This window comes from Copadichromis virginalis, linkage group LG10, assembly GCF_057382275.1.
Source record: "Copadichromis virginalis isolate Kocher_CV1m ecotype Utaka linkage group LG10, C_Virginalis_male_GT1.1, whole genome shotgun sequence".
NCBI lineage: Eukaryota > Metazoa > Chordata > Actinopteri > Cichliformes > Cichlidae > Copadichromis > Copadichromis virginalis.
Window position 1 is genome coordinate 22,389,600 of NC_140627.1, and position 24,130 is coordinate 22,413,729.

Below are 24,130 nucleotides of genomic sequence, written 5' to 3' on the forward strand. Positions count from 1 at the left end.
CTCAGTATCCTTTTCTTAGCCAGCAGGAGTGGCACTTTGTGTAGTCTTCTACTGCTGTAGCTCATCTGCTTCCAAGGTTTGATGTGTTGTCCATTCAGAGATGCTCATCTGCACACTTTGCCTGTAATGAGGGCTAATTGAGTTACTTTTGTCTTCCTATGGGCGCAATCTGGTCATTCTCCTCTGACCTGTGGCATCACCAAGGAATTTTTGCCAAGGGAACTGTCACTCACTAAATATTTTCTCCTTTTTTTGATCACTCTCTGTAAACCCTATAACAGAAACATCCTAGCAGATCACCGGTTTCTGAAATATTCAGATCAGCCCGTGTGCACTTGCATCACCTTTTTTCTCCCCGATTCTGATGCTCAGTTTGAACCTTCAGCAGGTCATCTATATATGTAAATACATTGGGTTGCTGCTGTATGATTGGCTGGTTAGATATTTGCATTACAAGCAGATCAACTTGTGTACCTAATGAAGTGGCCGGTGGTTGTATGTTTTAATACTGCAGTTCAAAGATCCTGTTTAAAATCACTGCTGACAGCAGCAAATGGTAAGCATGCCGCAAGTGTCTACACTGTCAGAGGCATAACGGCAGAACAGTAACATTCCTGTCTGCAATAATTTAAACCCAGTCTGCTGACAAAAGCACAGTAGATGTTTTGTTCTGTAGATGCATTATTATGTGTGTCTGTCAGTGCTCGCTGGACCTTTATGTCACTTTACGTTCACAGGGTGTTATGTACCCTAAACCATTTCAAGCACTTGTCTTGCATTTTCTTTAACTTCATTGTTTGGTTTAAAGTGTATCTTAAGTGTTTTATTTCAGGGGTCTTCTTCAGTTCTGAAATTCAGCGATCGAACATGGAGCCATTTCTTTTTAGAAGGACACATGAATTCAAAATGCCACAGAAAAGACCGGGTGTTACTGTTACTATCAAAATATGCAAGTTTGATGTTCTTTTGACATTCTTCACCAATCTGCGATGTAACAATGTGATATTTTCTTTTAGATGCCTTCTGTTAAATGTTACTGCTCTGTGAAAGTGCAGTCCTTTCACAGATCGTACCTTGGTAGAGAGTCATTTAATTTCCATACTAGAGGCTCCACTGAGAGTTGAATTAGTATAACTTTTGTGTTTCTTATCTCACTGAATAAAAACAGTTAGCTTTTTTATTACTGCTGTTTAATCTTCTTTTATGTACGAGTGTCCAGTGAAAGCACATTATTTAAAAAAAAACAAAACTAATTTTCTTTTTTAACAATTTAGTTTAGCTAAAATTGGATTCAGAAGACATTTTTACAAATTGTAAATTTATTCCAACTGCATTTTATTTGCTGTGTATAAATTAGTAAAGGCTGTTAAAGGACAGACTCAAATAGGCAGTGTTCATCAGGCCTCTCTTTATTTAATGTTTGAAGAGGTCAAATAATGAAAGCTGTGGGTTACCAATCAGTAACGTAACCCTACATGCTACACAAGGAAACAGTATCACTAAATCAGACCTTTCCCACTTATTTCAAATTTTCTTGTCTGTGATGGAGAGCATTATTCTCAGAGAATGGCGAAGAAGAGGATGCACTTCAGAAGCAATTAGCTTGTTATGCAGGAGGAAATTACATTTCCATACTGTGCACCGGCTGCATTTTTGTACCTTAGAGCGATTTCCATCCGTTTCCCTCAGGGATGGAAATACTATTAGATGGGACAACTTTGGTTTGAGCTGCTTTTATCCATTCTCGCACACATTATATGGAATTTCAAGTCACTTATAAGACTATTTGATATACTGTCATATTTAGTTAAATATAGAGAATAGAGAATGCTCAGCAGCGTGAAAGCACCACAAAACATAAATAACTCAATAAAGAATTTATAGGTCATAGAATAAGAAAACACAAGTTGTTTAATGAGTTTGCAGTGCCATTGTTGCCTAGCACAATCACTGCAAGTCACTGCTAAACTGTGCGGCTCACTGCCTGACACCAGACTGACAAGAGTCCACAATGTGCTGATACAACTGTATTGCTTTTCAAGTTTGAAGTTTTTGCTTTTCAGCAGTGACCGGCACAGCGAAAGTCCTCAGTGTGTCCTCTTTAATATATCATTTGAACGCAGAGAATCATTTTGAAGGGTATTCAAATGTCCTGATTTAAAAAGCAAAAGTGACACCTTGCACTGCAGCTGGTACTACTTTTAACCCAAATTCCAAAACTTTGGAACATTTTAAGCAAACTGCAATTATTTTCAAATCTCATAAATCTATATTTCATTCATAACAGTACACAGAAAACATACATTTCTTTACCAAAAAATAAAATAAGGTCATTTTGAATTTGTTGGCAGCAACAGCTACAACAGCTTAGTACCATGACTGGGAATAAAAAGAGCATGTTAGAGAGGCAGAGTTTCTCAGAAGTAAAGAAAAGTAGATGTTCACCAGTCTGCTAAAAACTTTGTCTACAAATTGTGGAATAATTTTAGGAAAAAGTTCCGCAATGTAAAATTGCGAAGACTGTAGGATATCTCAAATAATCTCATCATCTACAGTACATGTGCAAGGGACAAGGCCAAAAATCAATATTGAATGCCTCTGATCTTTGGCCCCTCAGGCAGCACTGCATTAAAAAGCAGCTAAATTATGTCATGGAAATCACCGCATGGGCACAGGAACACTTCCAGAAATCACTGTCTGTCAATACAGCCATCCGCAAATGCAGGTTAACGCTCCATCATGCAAAGAGGAAGCGATGTGTGTGATCATGATCCAGAAACGCTGTCATCTTCTCTGGACTAAAGTTTATTTAAACTGGACTGAGGAAAAGTGGAAACTGTTCTGTGGTTTGAAGTTCTTTTTGGAAAATTGGAGACCATCCTGTTTGTCATCAGAACTCAGTTCCCAACCTGCATCTCTGGTATTGGGGGGGGGGGTGCATTAGACCCTCAGGCACTATCAATACTGAGAGGTGTATACAGGCTTCAGGGTATCCAGATAACCTCTTTTACAGGCAAGGCTGGCATATTTGAGCAAGACAATCCTAAACATCAGCTGTTAAAAAGCATGGCTTCATAGTAGCAAAGCCTGCCTGTAGTTCAGCCCTTTAAGCAACTGAAAACATTTGGCACCTGATGAAATGAGAAATATACTCTGTCAGTCTTCTCTGATCCAGAAGAGTGTTGATCATTTGTGTCTGAATGCAAACTTCTCACCTAACTCTTTTTGCCACACGAACAGCAGACACAGACCTGATAAGGACAAATTCTTTGATAAAAGCTTTGTCTTACTTTTATGTGTGTGTTTTTTTTTTAAATTTATACCTTCAGAACCCCTTCCTATGTTAACCACTAGCCTAACAGAGCAACAGTGTCCTTGAAGCTTACCAGCTCCAAGTGAACATGGGAAAAAATCGTATTTTTAATTTTTTTTTTTAAAATGATACTGATATATCGCTCTGTGTTGTCTCTGTGTGTGTGCAGTACCAAAAGATGGCCTGAAGAGTCAAGCAGTTTTTGATGAGATCAGGATGACCTATATCAAGGAGCTGGGAAAAGCCATCGTCAAGAGGGAGGAGAACCCTAGTCAGAACTGGCAACGCTTCTACCAGTTAACTAAGCTACTTGACTCCATGCAGGAGGCAAGTGAAACACACACACACACACACACACACACACACACACACACACACACACACACACACACGTTTAAGTGTTTTTAGGCTACTTTGTTTCATATAGCATTTTCTTGATATTTATCCCATAGATTGGCTTTCTTTGTTTTTTTTTAATACCAGCCAGGTCTTTTCCACCTAAAGAATACACTCATATTCTGTGTAGTGCATTAAGTTTCAATCAAGTTAGTTTTTAGCACTCTCCCCTTCTGCCTCTCTGTAAAAACTTGTTGCAGACGTAAAGATCTTGCATTTAGAACCTACTCCACTTTAAGGGAAATCCTTTTAAGTAAAGTGAGTAAACAACTCTTACTAACCTCTTTGTGTCTTAACCAGATGGTCGAGGGTCTTCTCCAGATCTGTTTCTACACCTTTGTGAATAAAACCCTCAGTGTGGAATTTCCGGAGATGCTGGCAGAGATCATTTCCAACCAGATACCAAAATTCAAAGATGGAAACGTCAAAGCTCTGCTGTTTCATCAGAAATGACTGCCTTAAATTGTGAATCAATGCCTTAAATCCTGCCCTGCACATATACCTCTCCAGGGGCCCCTAGCTTACATATCCTGCCTCCCTCATCGCTCTGATTCAGTTTCTCAGTTTTTCCTGGGCCTCCTCTAGAAATTCTGCCACGCCCCTTCGGGGCTCAGCCATTCAGCCTAATCTTGGAGCACAATACCTGTGGCCTCAAGCCCCCATCCCAGTCCTAGTCCTGCCATAGTATCCTATAACCGACCTATAGCCCTTCCTCTTAGTTGGACTATGAATGTCTCTTGGGGTGGATGCATTTTGGGCAATTTTTTTTTTTCAGTCCTCCCTCACCTACTCTACACCCATAGCCCTGTGCTTGTATTTTTAATGCTTTCTTACAATGGCTATGTGCCTCATATTAATTCAAGCCTCTAGTATTTTACTGCAGTTTTCACAGAGAAGCTAACATATAGAGTACAAACACCTTTTCCTCCAAGAACATTACACCTTGTATACTTTGCAACTTGAAAGGATTAGCAGTTCAAGCCTAGTGTCCCTCCTGCTGTGAATTACTTATCACTTCAGAAATTATTCAAATCACAATTCTACACAAGACCACTGAGAAAAGAAATCAGCTAGAGACATATTCTCTATTTATTTTATGCAGGCACACAATTCAAGTCACATACAGAAGCAAGAGACACACACGTACACACTCACTCAGCCAAATGTTTACACAGGATGTACCTGAGGGAAAACCAGTGCCTTTTAGTTTTTACGCTCTTCATAGCCATCCACTGTAAGCTGTAGGTTTTTTTGCATTAGAAGTTGATGTCGACATCTTTCCACATGATTTGTCTGTTTCTCTATTTCCGCGTTGTAATTTCTGTTTTCTATTTCCAAGCTGCCGTTTCAGTGTTCTTAATGTGGAAAACTCTCCCTTTTGTTCTTATCTCCTGTTCTGCATGTAGGAACACAGCCTATGGTACAGATAAGTAATGTTAAATGTTTAGTTTTATCACAAGTCCCAAAACAAATTTTTTTGATATTTTATTATCCATGTGAAGTATATTAGATAAATTTGCTGCCTCTCCCAGTCAGTATTAAATTCTGTTAAAAGTTTACCCAGCGTATACAATGAATGCACCTACAAATAGCTTTTTTTTTTTCTTGCTTAAGCTTCAGCCAGCTTTGATCTAAATGGGTACTGCTAAAATTAAAATTAAAGACACATTTAATGTTTTGTACTACTTGGGAGCAGACTGACTTAAATTTTAGGATTTCTATCTTTAAAAAGTTTTTTATGCTTTAATTGCATTTGGGGGAAAAAGTGTTTTATAACGAAAATGCATTTGAAAAAGCCATCCGAAGTATCAAAGGGCCTGCTTCAATATGTCAGACCCCAAAAGGTACTACCATTAGGATTGTTGTCATTTTTTCATTTTTCAAAGTAAAAGGTTTAACTGGCTCAAAAATGGTAGCAACATAGCACTCATGATAGGAAATGAAGGCATAACATTGATGATTTCCCTCAAGATACCATTTTGATTTAATATTTCCCTTTAATTACCATTAGCTGAATGTACTTGCAAAATCAGGACTTATTATATGGAGCTGCTGTGCCAACATTGTGAAAATACAAAAATATATTTGTTTAAAATAAAATATTTATTTTGTATACTGGACGTGAAATGGATACCCATAATTGATGAAACCTATGTTTTAAAAATATTTCCCCTCTAAAGCTCAAAACGTTGGTCTATTGATTTGTGAATCCAACCTCAGGAAGTGAGTGATTACTTCACATGGATGCGCTCTACTTGTTCCTAATGTAATGGAAAAACCCATTTTGTTTTGGGTTTTTTCTTTTCTGGAGATGTGACAGAGTACTTCTGATCTGACATTAAGTGGTTGTTGTAACTTTGCTTCAGGGTGCTCATTTATTTACAAAAATAATTACAAAAAAAAAGGATTGTTCAGTGTCACACCTACACCAGCTTAAAGTACTGATTGTTATCATTTAGCCAATTGTACGATAAACCTTTTTGTGATCAACAAAAAAATTGTATTTTTGAATTTTCAAAATACATTTGTAATGTGAAAATCCATACCAGCTTGTGTGATGGCCAAAGCAAAATGCAGTGCAGTTGTATGCTGGCTTCTGCCGGAAGTGTTAAAACAAAATGCCCTTCACCACCTCCTGTAGAGTACAGTTACTTTCCTCCGTATGTGTCTTATGACTGTCAGGCCTCTCTGCCTAAATTTCAACTGTACAGGTTTTCAGCTGTTTACTCTGAACAGTACTCACCCCTCTGCTGCACATAACTCTGAATGCCAATTAGCAGAGACCAGGTAAGCAGGTTGCCATAGAGACTGGTCATTTGTATGTTAGTTACGGCTAACAGCACAGTGGGCACTGGAAGCATACAAGCCACTGCTGAATAAGAGCCATCTTTTCTTCTTCTTTTTTTTCTTTTAGGGGTGGTCACTCGCTTCAGGGTTGTTTCATTGACAGTGCAGGCTTTCAGCTCCACCTTCTAACTGTGCTGCGTGTCCTTGTGCTGTAAAAAAACACGGGCTTGTTGCTGCTCGCATCACTGTGTGTTGATTATTCTAGAGAAAATTTGACTAAACTATTTGGTTGGATAACTTGGAGATGGTATTACAGTTGTTCCAAGGTGGTGGTGCTTCAGAAAACCAGCTTTAACATGTAGATGTAACCATATTGATGCTTATTTCTGAATGGCTATAGGCGCATATAGCAATGCTAGCATATCTAGTGCAATGTAAACATCATCTAAGACTACAGAACATTTTTGCATTTCACCTTCATGCTCGATTAAAGGCCTTGCGAAAGGGAGCCAGAGAGCCATAGAAATAAGATTTCACATCAGGAAATAGATAAACCCTTAACATATATCGATGCTTTTAGAGACTGATCTATTGTAAAAATGATATTTTCTGTGATTTTGATTACATCGGCTTGATCCTCTTTGATATGACTAATTTTGCTCAGTCATTTTTGTACATTGAATGAGTCAAGAAAGTAAATATTTTTCTGTTTGTTGGTTTGTGTTTGATAAAGGTAGATGTGTTAAATCCATAAGGAAGTGTTGAACATGTTTGTCTTGTGAAGTAAATGTAAATTCTACGAGTCCATGAAAAAGTCTACATGAAAGCTCACTGTGTTTTTGAAGATAAGGAAATGAGGGAGTGGGACAGAGAAAGACTGGTGGAGATTTATATAAGAGTGACCAAAGCAGAGGAGAAAACAACAATTAACAAAAGAAGTATTCAAGTTACATTTTGAGTAGCACTTACTATCCAACTTCTAGTACTTCTTGTTTTATTTTAAAGATGTCTTTTGTAAAGGTCGTGGCTTTGGACCCCATGTATTGTTCTGTGAGGATTTACTGGTCACTTTAAAAAGAAAATTTAAAATGTTGACTCTCCATATGAAAGTAAAATTTACCAGAGCCTGACAGAATTGCACTACCCTGATATTGTTTGATATAATCTATTTTGTATAAAATACATGCAAATGTTATCTTTAAAGATTAAGGGCAGATCATGTTTCACTGGTATATATGGCTATAGCTTTCACTAAAGTCTGTTTTCTTCGTATTTCAGTTATGTAAATGTAATCCAATGTTTAAAAAAGAAATACAAACCATTAAAAAAACAGTAGTTTGTATTACTTCTGTATTACACCCTTCCTGTAGTCGGTGTCAATAGTTTCACCTATTTGATTAAATGTTGAATTAAGTTACGTGTCGTTCTCTGACATTGGGTTTGACATCGAGAGTGGAAATTTGGAAGAACTGATTGCTCTTTAGTTAAAAGCATCTTACACAATAAAGTCTCCTGTTTTTCAACACTCAGCTACATGGATTTCATTTTTTTGACTTGGAACAGAGTTAAGGAAAATAAGCTTCATTTTGATATATCAAAACAGGTCTCACTGCCCAATCTGGAATCATGTACTGGAAACATGATTTGATAAACATACACGTGAAAACATGCATACGTCCTTTCACTGCCACGGATTCCTTTTATGTGTTAGATTAAATTTATTGAACCATTATTATCTGACATTTTTACGTTACCAGTACATGCCCATGATTTTGTTAAGTCTGAGATTTTAGTCTGTTAAGTGGTTGCTAGCCAAGCCGATGGCATAGTAATATATCACGCATAATGAAAGTTTGAGGTTATGAGTTAGATATTTCTGCCATGAAAATAAAATTATACAATGCTTTTATAAGCTGTTCCAGGTGCATAAACATTGCAAAGGGTTTATTTTAGTCAATTGGATGGTGGTTGCTTGGCAACATGACTAGCCTTAAAATGTGATAGATGGATAAGACCCTTCAGGGGGACGATGTGCCAATTATGGTTGCTCAATTCCTGATCATGTAAGACACAAACATGGAAACAGACTTTGTGTTGAGGCCACACTTTATCTTGCTAATTTGTATACCAGTATATTATCAGACCTACATAATGTTAAAAATGTTTAGCCTGACTTTTACAGAACTACTAAAAATAATATTTTAGCTATTAGTTCATTTTTATGAGTTTTCTTTTTCAAAATTAAAGAAACAGTTATATTTTATTTTTATTTTGCTCATTTCACATTTTTCCTTTTTAAAGTTATGTAACTAATTAAATTAAACGCACACACACATTTATGTGTAGTGTATTGTGTTCTATGAATGTGCAGAATGAAGTCGTCCCATTCCTTCCTTTCACAATAAAATTCCCTGAATATGAAGTGTGGCTTCTGTGCCTAATATTAGTGGAGAGGTTTAAACTTGCATAGTTGTATAAAGTAACTGTAGAAATTAATATAAACTTGCACTACTATTCTTTAAATTGTGAAATAGTTATTTACTATTGTTATTTTAACTATTATTGTTATTATTATTACATGTTTTTAATATATGGCATGTCCAAAAGCACAAACACTGGTAATTTCATTAGACACACCTTGCTAGTTCCAGGCTGGATCCCCTTTTGTCTTCTAAATTTACCTTAATTCTTCATGGCGTAGCTCTAACAAGGTGCACAGACCTCTTTGTAGAAAAAAAAGAAACAAGCCCAAACATACAAGTAAACTATATTCCCAAAAGTTTTTGCTCATCTGCTTTCACACAACTCTGACCTAGAGTGACTTTTTTAATCCTCACAGTTTAATATGATGTTGGCTCAAGCTTTGCAGCAATAACATCTTCAAGTCCCGAGAAGTCCTGACTCACAGTCTCTGCACTAATTCATCCCCAAGGTGTTCTGTCAGGTTGAGGTCAGGACTCTGTGCAGGCCAGTCAGGTTCTTCCACACCAAATTTGCTCATCCACGTCTTTATGGACTTTGCTTGTGTGCAGCTGTGTTGGAACAGGAAGGGGTGACCCTAATCCCCAAACTGTTCCCACAAAGTGGAGAACATGAAGTTGTTCAAAATGTCTTGGTTCCTGAAGCGTTAAGAGTCCCTTTCACTGGAACTAAGGGGCCAATCCTGACAAATGCCCTCACACCATAATCCACAGGTGGCATCCCTTCACAGTACCACGCTGGAATTCACTGAGCTCCTCAGAGCGACCCATTTTTTTCAGAAATGTTTCCAGATCAGTCTGCATACCGGCTGGATTTTGTACACCTGTGGCCATGGAAGATATTGGAACACCTGAGTTAAATAATTTTGATGGGTGAGTGAGTACTTTTGGCAATATAGTGAACATTTAGAGCATGTGTGCAAGAAATCTGATTTTTATGTATGGACTGGGTTGTATTATGTTCTTAAATATGAAAAGAGGCCAGCTGTATCCTTCCTGTGTCATATAGCTGTTATGCTAAGCTAAACTATATGTAAGCTATTTGCCTCCTGATGCTAGCCCCACACATAATGTACTGGTATCAGTCTCTTTGTCTTTTATGAGAAAGAAAGCATGTAAATGCATTTATAAATTAACTAATAAGTGCTAATGAATTAGCCTGCAGTCACGAGTGCTTGAAACTTAAAGCTTACATTTTCATGTCATCTTAGCTGCAAGTTATGACTCACCACAAGTAGATTCTAAATTTAAATAAACATCAGTAAACGTTTACTTAAAAGGAATCCAAACTGTAAAAACATGACTTAATATGAAGTCCAGTGCAGCTGACTGATGGCCTAACCTTGTGTCAAAGTGCTGTTTAGCAAGAGAGAATCGTTCTGCTTACCTATGAGCCAATCCACTCAAATTCTAGTGTAGTGCATCAAAGTTGTTCTAGTCAACTAAAACAAATCTATTCTGTTAATTTTAAAAACCTAAAATAAAAATATTGCAGAAATATCTTTAGTTTTTATACTTTTTTTAGCGCTTTTATTGCTATACCTATGCTGATTTTCTCAATTCTTGCCTCTGTATGCTCTCTATACAGTAATAAGTTAAAAGCCTAAATCTAACATTTAAACTTTTTCTTTTTTTTTTTTAAAACTCAACTTAAACGTACGACTCCACTCTGGAAACTAACTGAAAATAAACCGTATTAAAACAAAAATAAATTAAAAATAAAAACGAATAAAAAGGATAAAACAATAATAGCTGTTTTTATGCACAATTTTTTTAAAATATAAAGTAGGGATTACAGGATGAATAATTACACATTATTAATAATAAACCAGAAGACAAAAATCGGAATCAGGATTGGAAACTAGAAAGAAAACTTCAAGCTACAGCTGTTCAAGATTTGTCTTTAATTCTGCACATTTTTCACAAAAACATTCAAAAGAATATTTAAGGCTGCAGGATTTAAATGATACAAAAAATCAGGGCAACAAAGATGGAATTAAGGAATTAAATTAGTATGCTAAAAATACAAAATATAAAATTTCATAATGAAAAAAGTATACCTTATCAAATACTGTGTATTTATTTACAAAGTCAAGAAAACACCCCAAAAAGAATGCCGTGCAGGATTTAGCCTTTAAGTAATCTCATAAATAAAAAATTTAGATTTGAATAAAGTAGTCTTATTTCACATTTAAGCTTTTTTTACTCTCCCATTTGATTTTTCTGTTGAATTTATAAACTGGATACAGGATAAAATGGGGAAAAATAATTTTCTTAACAAGTGGTTCAAGGAATGAGCAAGCCACAAAGCTGACCAGCTTTTATACACAAGTAAAAACAATTCTGAAAAATCTATCACCTTTTCCCCCTTCAAGTATCTGAACTGAATGTATTTACAAATTACAGGCTGGGCAGTAAATTTTTGATCAAAGAATAACTCAACTAGGTCAGCCATGGTTAAATTAGATAATCATGTAATCTTGTTTCCTACACAGGAAAAATTAGGCGTAAAGAAGGAACTATGAATGTTCAACTCTTGAGGGATGCTTAACTTTACATTTTTTTGAAATATTAAGTAAAGTGATGAGGTATAAAGGGCATGGAACAATAAAGACTGTGTGATACCTTGACTTTCAAAATTATTTCAATTTTTCAGTCGCACCGTGCTGTCAAGATTTAAGCATCCAAGATAACCAAGTAACTAAATCTGCATAATGGCTAAAACTAAAAGAAAATATTATAAATAAACATGTTTTTCCCAAGTTCATTCAATCTTCCTGAATGGACTGAAATGGTGATGCCTCACAGCTGGGCTTGTTTTAACTGACAGGAATCAGCTGTTCTGCCTTTGTTGCATTTTAAATTGCTGATGGGCTTGTGGGGATTATTTGAAATTTTTCGCATTTTATGCGAGGGCTCTGCAGGGGAAAAATTATAAATAAAGAGAAACCCATAGCTGACCTTTGAGTGAACTAGTTCCAAAGAAAACTCATCCTGTGCCGACCTGCCCGGGGGCTCCTGATGCTTAACTGGAGCTCTGAAACATTAGCCAGGTTGAGTCTTGTCCCAGGCAATAACTGCACTTCTGCAGTGCTCACACATTTACAGCCATAAAGCCAAACCCAATCATTTAAGTCAACTTTTAAAGCTTAACTGTCCCATTTGGCATTACTAATCAATTCTACAATAGGTGAAGTCCAAAGTTAATACGTCCTGTCAACATCTCTGCAGAAACAGTTGCCTATTTATACCTAACCAAAAAAAAGGAGTGTGTGGAAAAGGTGGTTGGAGTGAGGGACAGTGCAGTTCAAAATATAAAAGCAAAGAACTCACACACACTGCAGCTGAAAAATATCAAATCATTTATACAAGTTTGTCTAACTTCCTCCCACTGTTCTCTCTCTCTTTCGCTCACACACACACAAATTTGGGTTTGTTCCCATATAGTCTTCACCAAGACTAAAAGCCACGCACGCTAATCAAATAAAAGCAGTCTCGTCTTTTTATATATGTTTTCATTCCCCAGTGCAATTCAGGGTTCTCTCCCCACTTCGGTATGCTTTGTTTTTGTGTCATATCTATTGGATATGGTTCTGCTTGGTCCAGTTTCAGTTTCCAGTCTGATCAAAACAAAAAGTCACCTTATCTGCATTGGTCCCGTCCAGTACAATAGAAGTGATTGAGCCTGTATCCTCAATCTGTTTAGTTTTCTGAAGTTAAATATAGTTCATTAAAATCCAGTTTGGTCTACTCCCATCCACAATCTTCCAGTTCATGTATGCCGTTAAATTATACAAACTCAACATAGTTCTCTGGTATCAGTCCTGTTCGCCCATCAAGAGTCCCTTCCAACCAGCCAGGCTCCCTGGAAGTATGAACTAGACAGAAGGGGGAAAACATGGATATTGTTGAAATGCATTGACATAGAACTGAAATGTTCATAAAAATGTGAAGACACTATGCATACTGAGGGTGAGAGGGTGGAGAAGCAGGCTTAAGATGATGGTTAACACTTCCACATGTTCCCCATCGAGTGTTTAATGTCTAAATACTTTGGAGAGGATATCTCTGGCATCACAGATTGGCTGTTGTTTACTTGTGAGCATGAAACACAGTATGAGCCCGAAACGTCAGGCACGCGTCCTGCAACAGGAAAGTCTTTTCTGTACATGAACATGTAAGTTCATTCTTGTGAAATCATTCATGTAGGAATGAAATTGTTAACTCAAACATACCACTTTTGATGGTTTGTTCCAACAGCTTGGTAAAAGTGCAGTGCAGTTTTAAATTGGAAACATGATTAGATTAGTTTGGGGTGCTGTGGTGGTTAAACATCCTATAAATACGAAAGTGCAACATTGCTACAGGGTTAGATTGTGTGTTCACCAGATTTGTCCACACCAGGAATCTAATTTGCACCAAGCTGCGCACCACATTTACATCAAAGACAGAAAAATAAAACCATGTAAGCCTTTGCACGTATTTGATTCTTACTATTTATGTAGGGGGGGAATGTTAAATTCAGCAAACCTGTAGTATGAATATTATACCGTTGCTTTATTCTTGTAAATGTCAAGAAAGCACTATGAGGTTGTATTATGAGCTCCGTGTGGACAGCTGGGATGCTTCATCCTTCGCCAGCTGTGAGCAGACTGCATTGCTGAGATACCACGTTAAGGATTGGATGTCCCCAAGGACACATTATGACCAAAAGGCCTCGGATAACATGAGTCTGCATTACATAGGCCTAAATAGTCTTTATGCAGTTAATTCTATTTTGGTTTGGGTTTGAAACTACATCCCACCAACATGGAGTATATGTCTACAAGGAAACTTTACTCAGGCCAACTATAATTATAATAGCCAGCAAAGCAGAAGACCCAGTATAGTTATTGTTCTTAAATTTGGCTGATCTCGGGTAATGAAGCCCAGATCTGCACAAAGAAACTGAGATTATATAATCAGAGTCCTAATGGCTCATTCACAGTAGAATAAAAAATGGATTGCAGTCTTCATTCCAGTTGGGAAAAATCAGTAGTTACCCAGTGATTGCATTGAATTTTTTTATATTCGGCGACTGTTTACAAGTAGCTGCATCAACTATTTTGATTGCAAGAATATTCATGCTCAAAATTCCAACTTTAACTCATTTAATTACTTCTAAATTTTCCACGTAATTTTATTACATACATACAAATGTAAAATGTTAAATTTATCAGTGTCTAGTTAAATGAAAATTACTCCAGTGGTATACAGTGGGGCAAAAAAGTATTTAGTCAGCCACCGATTGTGTAAGTTCCCCCACCTAAAATGATGACAGAGGTCAGTAATTTGCACCAGAGGTACACTTCAACTGTGAGAGACAGAATGTGAAAAAAAAATCCATGAATTTGGTCAATAACAAAAATACAACTCAATACTTTGTAACATAACCTTTGTTGGCAATAACAGAGGTCAAACGTTTACTATAGGTCTTTACCAGGTTTGCACACACAGTAGCTGGTATTTTGGCCCATTCCTCCATGCAGATCTTCTCGAGAGCAGTGATGTTTTGGGGCTGTCGCCGAGCAACACGGACTTTCAACTCCCGCCACAGATTTTCTATGGGGTTGAGGTCTGGAGACTGGCTAGGCCACTCCAGGACTTTCAAATGCTTCTTACGGAGCCACTCCTTTGTTGCCCGGGCGGTGTGTTTTGGATCATTGTCATGTTGGAAGACCCAGCCTCGTTTCATCTTCAAAGTTCTCACTGATGGAAGGAGGTTTTGGCTCAAAATCTCACGATACATGGCCCCATTCATTCTGTCCTTAACACGGATCAGTCGTCCTGTCCCCTTGGCAGAAAAACAGCCCCATAGCATGATGTTTCCACCCCCATGCTTCACAGTAGGTATGGTGTTCTTGGGATGCAACTCAGTATTCTTCTTCCTCCAAACACGACGAGTTGAGTTTATACCAAAAAGTTCTACTTTGGTTTCATCTGACCACATGACATTCTCCCAATCCTCTGCTGTATCATCCATGTGCTCTCCGGCAAACTTCAGACGGGCCTGGACATGCACTGGCTTCAGCAGCGGAACACGTCTGGCACTGCGGGATTTGATTCCCTGCCGTTGTAGTGTGTTACTGATGGTGACCTTTGTTACTTTGGTCCCAGCTCTCTGCAGGTCATTCACCAGGTCCCCCCGTGTGGTTCTGGGATCTTTGCTCACCGTTCTCATGATCATTTTGACCCCACGGGATGAGATCTTGCGTGGAGCCCCAGATCGAGGGAGATTATCAGTGGTCTTGTATGTCTTCCATTTTCTGATGATTGCTCCCACAGTTGATTTTTTCACACCAAGCTGCTTGCCTATTGTAGATTCACTCTTCCCGGTCTGGTGCAGGTCTACAATACTTTTCCTGGTGTCCTTCGAAAGCTCTTTGGTCTTGGCCATGGCGGAGTTTGGAGTCTGACTGTTTGAGGCTGTGGACAGGTGTCTTTTATACAGATGATGAGTTCAAACAGGTGCCATTCATACAGGTAATGAGTGGGGGACAGAAAAGCTTCTTACAGAAGACGTTACAGGTCTGTGAGATCCAGAGATTTTCCTTGTTTGAGGTGACCAAATACTTATTTTCCACCCTAATTTACGAATAAATTCTTTACAAATCCTACCATGTGAATTCATGGATTTTTTTTTCACATTCTGTCTCTCACAGTTGAAGTGTACCTCTGGTGCAAATTACTGACCTCTGTCATCATTTTAAGTGGGGGAACTTGCACAATCGGTGGCTGACTAAATACTTTTTTGCCCCACTGTATATTAAGTTTATACTGAGCACTTTTGCCTTAATAATGAATTATTTGAATGAATAAACCTTTTTTATATACTTCTGTTGGATTTTACGTAAAATTATTGCTTCATGGTTACTGAGGGTGAAGAATCTTTTTTTTTTTTTAAGTGAAGGTAATAATTTATCTACACTGTGTCTCTTTGAAATGGGGGACTAGACTAGTTTTATTCTGCCTATATTTTCTTATAAAAGCAACGTTTTCTACATCATTTGGCTGTAAGTTGCCATTTCTACAGAAACTATATCATCGTTTCTGAGGAAAATTTCTGAATTTCCTTTCAAATTAATGAAGTTCTTGCTAAACTATAAATGTAAGCAGTTCAAGTTCATTGTTTTATCAGTAAACAGACGACTTCATTCAATCAAAAACTGACAGCAAACCAACTCTAGCTTACTGCCCACTTGACACACAAAGTGCTTTGAAGACAGAAATTGACATTGAGTGCTCACAGACCTGGTGTCCATCTTCAAAGGACCCATTTCAAAGGAAACGAGAACACTAGATCATTGCACACAGTGACAATAATTTTAGTTACGCAGCAGTGTCCAAGCATTATTTTCCTTTGGTAAGGTGGGTAAATAGGAAAGTAAAGAAAGGGGAAAATGTTTAGCATTTCCCTTTATCATGGTTTGTATGTCTCTGGGTAACTTTCATATATATAGTATGCATGTCTTTGCTGTTTGTTACATATTCAGTCCAGTGTATTGCTTTAGCAGCTTGTCTGTTTGCCAGATTCTAAAGTCTCAGCACATTTTATTGCCAGGTGCCAGATAAAATATGTTAAACAAATGTTCTGTGGATCCAGTCTCTGGAATTAGCAGTGTACATTCCTCTATGCTCCTTCATATTCACTTCATATCATAAAGAAGAAGTTCCAGAAGTTCTAGTCAAGGGAAAGTGGTGCTATAAGCCTATCATATATAATTTTTGGACGGCTGACTATTTGGATAAACGTCGAGGATTTTTTGAAAGCCTCAGCACCAAGGCCAAGCAAATTCCCAAGTCTGGATTTTTGTTTTGACAACAAATAGTTTCTATACGCCAACCCACATTCTTTCCTTTTTCCTTTCTGCTGGCAAGTCCAGATTGTGACTCACCATTCTCAAAGATGGTCCCAGCGATGAAGGACAGCTCAGAGTCGTGCTCTGCCTTGCAGGCGTATAGAGCTCGAGCTTTTCTGCCCGTGAAACTGGAAATAAGAAGAGAGTTACACTGAGCCAGTAATCAGACACCAAAGTAGTACCTCAATTTAACACAAATGGCAGGTTGGTCACTTTATATGCTCTGTTTATTAAGTATCAGATGGTTAAATTCACACATGGACTTTTTCCTTTTCCTGATTTTAGAGTAGGTATAAAATATTAGTGCATGACTGTACATCATGCAAAGCTACACTTAGCAGAGGATTAACAGCCCTACAGTTGATCCTCTGTGGAAACAGGCCTATGTCCAGAAATCTGCTGAGGGGGAGCACCCAGTGCTTGTGAGAACAACCCTATCCTTTTGCTTGTGTGGAGGATCTGAAGATAAAGATAATGAAGCTTTTTGTTCTATATCAGGAATGACAAAAAAAATTATCTGTACATGTTCAAACCTGAACCAGGTCTTTGATATGGAACTGGACAGGAATGAACCCACCACAGCGTTTCTGTTTGGTAAATAATACACTCATTACCTGCTTATTGTGTGACATGACTCTGAATTAGTCTTTAAAAATAAGCTGTACGTCAGTGTTAACTGCACATGAGGATGTGTTTGCATATGTTTACTTAATTATTTGACACTCTGGACATGGTTTTATGTCGACACTGTAATATTCCATGGTGTTGTATGTCTTTAAAGTTCTAGCTTGTCATTTCTTTCTGCCTTGTAAACTTTACCTTTTCATTCAGATATAATTTACTGTTATATCTGTCTACCGTCTCCTACTGAGTCATTTAGAGGTCACAGCTTTAAAGACCTGATATTTTGAGGGTGCAAAGCACTTGAAAAGAATACTAGCTGTTATCAGCTTCTAAAACAGCACCAGGACACTTAAGGCTTAAAATGTTAAGCACTGAAATGAACTGTAGTGACAGACACTATATATCTACCAAGGTTCAGATGAATAACTGCATCAAATTAAGGCGTATTTTTATTGCCGTTTCAATAGAGAGGCTCATATTAGAATGACTGCTGCTTGACGTGTCCTTGATTTGAGATACTGCGGTAATACCCCGAGGGACGAGTTAGCTCTTAAGCTCTCTCGTTTCATGGGGAAGAGGAGAGGTCAGTCACATCCACTACACCAATGCCTCTTGAGCTCTGCTGGCTGGAAGTGTGTTGATCAAATTAACTACAATAATGGAGATCCATAAGCTTTCAGATAAGGTTTTTTAACTAGTTGGGCAAATATTACAATTTTGTATAAATATATTTTTCCTGAATAATAATTGATGACAACTGCTTTCATCTTTCAAAAGTTCCATCTTTTTTACTTTCATGCCGTCCTAGACTTTTGCAGTTTAAGGTTTCTTAGAATGAGCACAGTTTGCAGTTTCATTCTTATTGCTGGCAAGTCAGCATCATGTCATTTCATAAATACTGTGCACTAACCTGACAGGGGAGGAGTCACTGGAGGCAGAAGATATTGGCTGTGGACTGGAAGGGGCTGAGAACATCGGCCAGGAGGGCGAACGTGGAGAAGTGGGACTGGAAGACGTTGCACTGAAGGACAAATTTACAGAGAATGACATGTTGATAGAATTAGATAAAAACAGGATAAATAACACCTCATGTTGATACCCTAAAGTACTGGAAATTAGGTGTGACAAGTGGCAAGTGTGACTTTAAAGCAGTTTTAAATGTACCTTGTTGGTATGCTGGCGCGAGGCTTCGGGTTCAGCCTGGAAACACACACACAAGAAAAGAAGACAAAGTGAATCAATCAGTTGTTATCAGTGCATTTTATTACATACAGAAGTGTTTCTGGACTTGGGAAAATACATTGTGGAATGAATTTGTACATTATAAATTGAGAGACAATGATGTCCACAGTTCTACATGAGAGTTTTCCACCACATGAGGAATAAATGACAAGTCAGCAAAGTAGCCCTCCAATCTCGCTTAGCTAAAATAGTGAATCCAGAAGCCAAACCATACCAAATTCTGTAAAAGTGTAATGTGCTTCGTGTTCAACTAAAACAACAAGAATAATGGAGGCTAATATGGAGGCTGTTTGAATTTTCCCTTGGTGAAGTCCTAACACAGTCCCAGTTGAATCTTGCGGTCTGTAAACACAGTGGGTAGAGGTCAGAGTGTGGATGTTCTCCCTGTGGTTGCACAGGTTTAATTTTCCACTCATGCTGCCCTTGACCAAGGAATTGGTGTGCATTTGTAGTTGTCTCCTGGGTGCTGCATAGTTGATTCCCACTGCCCCTAATAATTAGGATGGGTTAAATGCAAAGACGTAGGAGGGTAAACACGATATCCTTATATTTATCCTTACATGTAACAAAAAAAAGAAAAAAAAAAAAAAATCAACAAGACTTTAATTAGGTGGGGATAAAAAAAAATCAATAACTACAAAGGACTGATCCAAGAATCAGTTGTAGTGATACTCTTTGTAAGAGAATAGTCATAGATGCAGTTTTGGTCAACGTGGTGATGTTAAATGTATTTCAACTTTCTCAGCAAGATCCATGTCTTCACCAGAGATGGGCAGTAGCGTGTTAAAAGTAATGTGTTACTGTAATCTGATTACTTTATTAGTAAAGTAAGGGATTACTATGGCAAAAAAGTAATTAGATTACTGTTACTTTCCCATAAGCACGCTACGTTACCGCATTACTAAACCGTGATTTTGTTTGTGATGTTTGTGGGAGTGTCTCATGATAATGACGAACAAGCATGCAGCGTCCGTAGCAACAACAGACGTGTGTAGATCAACAATGAATAATATGGATTGTGAAGGAGAGTACGACCATGCAGCGTTTAAAGCTCGAAGTACTGACTTTACTTTGAGTTCGATTCTGTAAAAAAGTGACAAAAACATTCGCGTCTGCTGTACACTCTGCGTGGGGGAAAAAACTTTTTCTACAGCGAAAAATTTAACTTCAAATCTGAGCAAGCACCTAGAACGCTGCCATGGGAATGTGAAATTCACAGAGAAACCCCCGGATCCCCCCACTGACATGACTGCTGTGGCACTAGGCAAACCTCCACATGCCCCACTCCTGCTAAACAGGTAAAAATAGATTTAAGAACGACTGTACTTAGTGCCGCTGAATCTTTGCAAGTACTTGCATCTATTTGAGTGTAAACACAAAACATTGTTTTAGTTCATATGCTGAAATATGCAGAGAATAGGTTAAAATGTTAAACAAATTCCTTCAAGTCAAAGACTGTTGCGTATAATTTAATTTTTGCCTGATGCGAAGTGCATAAAGTTAAAAGATTCAAACTAAAACAAGCTTTAAAAAGAGACTTTCTCATTTGATTCAATTTTATATGATGGATAATGCAGAAAAAAATAGAATTGGGCTGAAAGGTCTATTGATTTATAACACATTCATGTCGTGTATTTAATAATAATAAGAAGAAGAACTTTTTTTTGTTTTTTAGAACTTTGTTTTTTTATTTATCCCGAGGGAAATTCTTTTGTCATAAACATGCTCAATGCAGCAAGAGAGACAGAGGAACAGTGTAATAAGTTTATGTTATGTTTTTAAAAAGTCACTAAGTAATAAAGTAACTATTTACCTCAGAAAAGTAATGGGATAACTTTCTTAGAGAAATAATAATAATAAAGTAACTTGACCAACACTGGACTTCCCCAAAAGATTTTTCATTCAGTCTTTCTAATCCAATGATGCAGGATGCAGATGAACTGTCACTTTTAACACACAAAGATTACATAAAAGGCAACACCAGATTGTTTCAGAGATCAAAACGTAAATGCATCACAGAAAACTGGCATGTAAATTAAGCCAGCAGAGTCACAAAGAACCAGAACACCCACTGTTGTGCATTCACAGCACTGAAAACACAGCCATGCTGCTGTGCATCATCCCCTACGTCGACGTTTATTTTGGGCTTTCTTTTGGAAGCCTTTGCTTCTTCTTACTTGTATTACTCATAAAAGCTAAATACTAAAAAAAAAGTCGTATATTTATACACCTATTTCTAAACTGAATTTTTCCTGGGAGTCTTATTTGCAGGTCTTCTTATTCTTATACTTATTCTTAATAGCACAAGCAATTTGCCTCAATTGTTTAATTAAAAAGATTTCAAACTGATTCTTGAGCTACTTCTGATTGCTTCAATCACCAGGAATCCAACAAGTGAACACATTTAACTGGCCTTTAAAATACTCAATTTGCCCCCATAATCAGTGACAATTTATTAGAAGAATGGAGTTAAAAGGACATATTATAGCCAACAGTGCCAAAATAGTAGCATTTGATATGTTATAGTGGATTCAAAAGGTAGCCAGAAAGTACAGGAAATCTGAGTAGAATTTTCTATTTGTGAAATAATTTTAATTTTAAATTCTGTGAAGATTTTTTTTTACCATACCAAACAGAAGAAGTAATTTGAATGAACAGTGAGGTGAAAAATTCTATATATCCTTCCACTAAAAATGGTAAAAAGAGAGAAACTCTAATAAATGGGCTACTGTAAAGATATGGCTTCTTTATTATTTTATTTTAACAATCTGCACCTGCCTAGCAAAAGCAGACTGTACTCTTTTTCTTCCAGTGTCAGATCAATCCCCTCATTCATTTTATATAACATCACATTGGTGAGTCAGAGGATTATTATCTTTTCCTCTTATCTCCCTCTCTGCACAGCGTCAACAGATTCATAGTCGGCTCTATTCTATATTATAACAGCCTTTCCCTTTTTTTGATGATGTAACATATGGTTGCTATGGTGACGTAGCTATATTTAAAAGTTAGTTTTGTGATGTTTTGTTTCAGGGACCCTGTGACAGACTGGCAACCTGTCCAGGGAAACTGAATGAGCTGAGGATGGATGGATGTTTTTGGGACACTACAATAAAAGCATCAGTAAAATAGCTTTTAGATCAGTAACTCAGTGCACACAGAACAAGACAAACACACATAAACAAAGATGATAAGTGATACATATATCTTTGTTGACCTTAGAAACATCTAGAAACAGTTTCACCCCCTCCATAATTATTTTGGAGCTCTTCTTACACCATCAGTATTTGGCAACTCCAGAGTGAGAGAAGTACGAGTTGGAAGATCAATCTTGCAACTTCTAACTTCTAAATTTACTTTAGAAAATAAATTATTAGAAAGTCAAACTACTTCAACTTGATGTTAACTCTGAACTCTGGTAAATAAACTAGTAACAGGACAGGAAGTGAGATCATTTGGTTTAAATAAGCTCAAAAAGGCACTTTGATATTATCACCGTGGCTTTATCAGGATCAGCAGAGTCACAGTAACTGATCCATCCTTTTCTACTTTATTCTCCACTCAGAGATCAATCAACATTAAAAAAAAAAAAAATCAATCAGTGTGGACAGCACCCTTTAACTGTCACTAATCACAGATCACTGTGATAGACACGGCAAGAGGGGACCAACTTCTATGTCAGTAAAACTATGCAAGAATACATTTTGAGAATTAACAATGCAATTATAAATAATCTGAATATTTCATGGTGAATCTCGTGTTTATTTTGCAACGAATATGACCTGTACTCATGGAATCAGCTGCCTGATTTTTTTTCTTTTGTTTTTAAAGTGGACTTCATGCTGCTGAGTCACAACACCACCATGTAGTGTTTGCCTCTGCAGATGTGAGAGCGACAAATACAGTTTACAGCCTTAAACAAGAATTTATAGTTTAAGAAATAAATCAGATTGACCCCAGAATTGCCTGCAAATGTTGAGTCTGGACTCAAAACACAAGGGTGCAAAAAGCTCTGAGAACATTTTAGTAATGAGAATCATAAATTTTACTTACTTCTTTTGTCACAGAGCCCAGCATTACCTGTACGCAAGGTTAAAGTAGTGAGAGGCTGGTTTTTACTTATACTACATGTCCATTTTTACTGATGGTGGCATGAATTTATCCCTTATTAGAGCTCTGAAGTAATCAGTGTAATATCTGTAATATCCTGAGAGCAGGAAGGAGAAAAAATATTTATATAAACAAGCTGTTTATCAATAAAAGCAGCCAAAGCAGACACATGTAATCTGGTAATGCATGTGTGTAAAAGGGTGTTATGCTGTTAGGAGGGAGTATCTTGATGACAGCCTGTCTACAAATCCTTAATGGATGTTTTTCTTCTTCCTCTCATTGATGGCACGTGAGAGTGTTTTTTTCAGTCACTCTCTCTATACTAATCAATCTCCACTAAACAATTATTTTCTTGCTTTGCTTTCTTTTCATTAAAAATAAAAAAACAGCACGATAAATACAAAACAATTCACTGACTTTCACAAAGAGACAAGAGCAGAGCAGAGCAGGAGGTTTTTGGCATTTACATTTTCACCTTAGAACATCAGGTCCAGGCCACCGTCGACCTCGTAGATTTGACCCAACTCAGACCCCAGTGCATTGCAGACTGACATCTCTTTTAGGTTTGCCTCTAGACATAGTCAAAGGTTTGCAGGTTTGTAAAAAGCACCTGACAAATAGTAGTAGGGAATAGGAGAACAGACAGAGCTAACGATGTCAACCGGTTGCTCTGTAGCTCTGCGCATATGATGAGGTCGCTGAGGCTGGTTTTTCCTGCCAATTTGTGATGTGGCTCTGGGAGAATATGAAATGATGATCCGAGCTGGGATCAGAGTCAGTTACACATATCTATCTTTGCTAGTCCAGTCCAGCAGCTTAGGAAAGACTCTTTTCCCCAAGGTGTAGTGTATTCACTCTGGCTGAAAATCCCTCAACAGCTAAATCGAAAATCCTCTAATGTGTGTCTGTTCACACTGAGCTGGTAGAGTTTTGATTCCATGCTGGTCATTTTTTTCTTTTCTTTCTCGATTGTAGGAATTTTAAAGGCCTTATTTTCAGAGGATGGGCAGGCATGAAAGCAGGGAGACAGCAAGTGACACCCAAACCTCAAACCAAGGACCCTGCAGTAACCTTTGGCATATACACCAAAAAGCAGAAGTAAATAAAGCAAAGTAAATTAAGCAAGTTCGAATTTACCTTTAACATGCTTGGAGACATACAGTGCAAACAGAAAGGGACATAAAGTATAAAAAACAATTACATCAAACATACGGTTCTGCCCAAGCACAAGTATAAGGGGATAAAAGGAAAAAACATAAGGATAGCAGGCTTTGAACATA

General features: G+C 37.5%; 2 protein-coding genes across 4 annotated transcripts in view; one reads left to right on the plus strand and one right to left on the minus strand.

Moving 5' to 3' along the window:
* The window catches only part of LOC146700470 (glucocorticoid receptor-like), a 67,727-nt gene extending 59,702 nt beyond the window's left edge, over nt 1-8,025 (plus strand). For both annotated transcript variants that reach the window (XM_085470686.1, XM_085470687.1), the window contains 2 exons: nt 3,483-3,640; nt 4,010-8,025. In XM_085470686.1, the coding sequence (XP_085326812.1) occupies nt 3,483-3,640; nt 4,010-4,162 (311 nt within the window). In that variant the 3' untranslated portion in view covers nt 4,163-8,025. The remainder of the gene's footprint in view (nt 1-3,482; nt 3,641-4,009) is intronic.
* Nucleotides 8,026-10,865: 2,840 nt separating this feature from the next.
* The window catches only part of LOC146700471 (rho GTPase-activating protein 26-like), an 85,408-nt gene continuing 72,143 nt past the window's right edge, over nt 10,866-24,130 (minus strand). For both annotated transcript variants that reach the window (XM_085470689.1, XM_085470688.1), the window contains exons 22-25: nt 18,663-18,698; nt 18,409-18,519; nt 16,911-17,002; nt 10,866-12,854 (exon numbers count right to left, since the gene is read on the minus strand). In XM_085470689.1, coding sequence (XP_085326815.1) covers nt 12,766-12,854; nt 16,911-17,002; nt 18,409-18,519; nt 18,663-18,698 — 328 coding nt within the window. In that variant the 3' untranslated portion in view covers nt 10,866-12,765. The remainder of the gene's footprint in view (nt 12,855-16,910; nt 17,003-18,408; nt 18,520-18,662; nt 18,699-24,130) is intronic.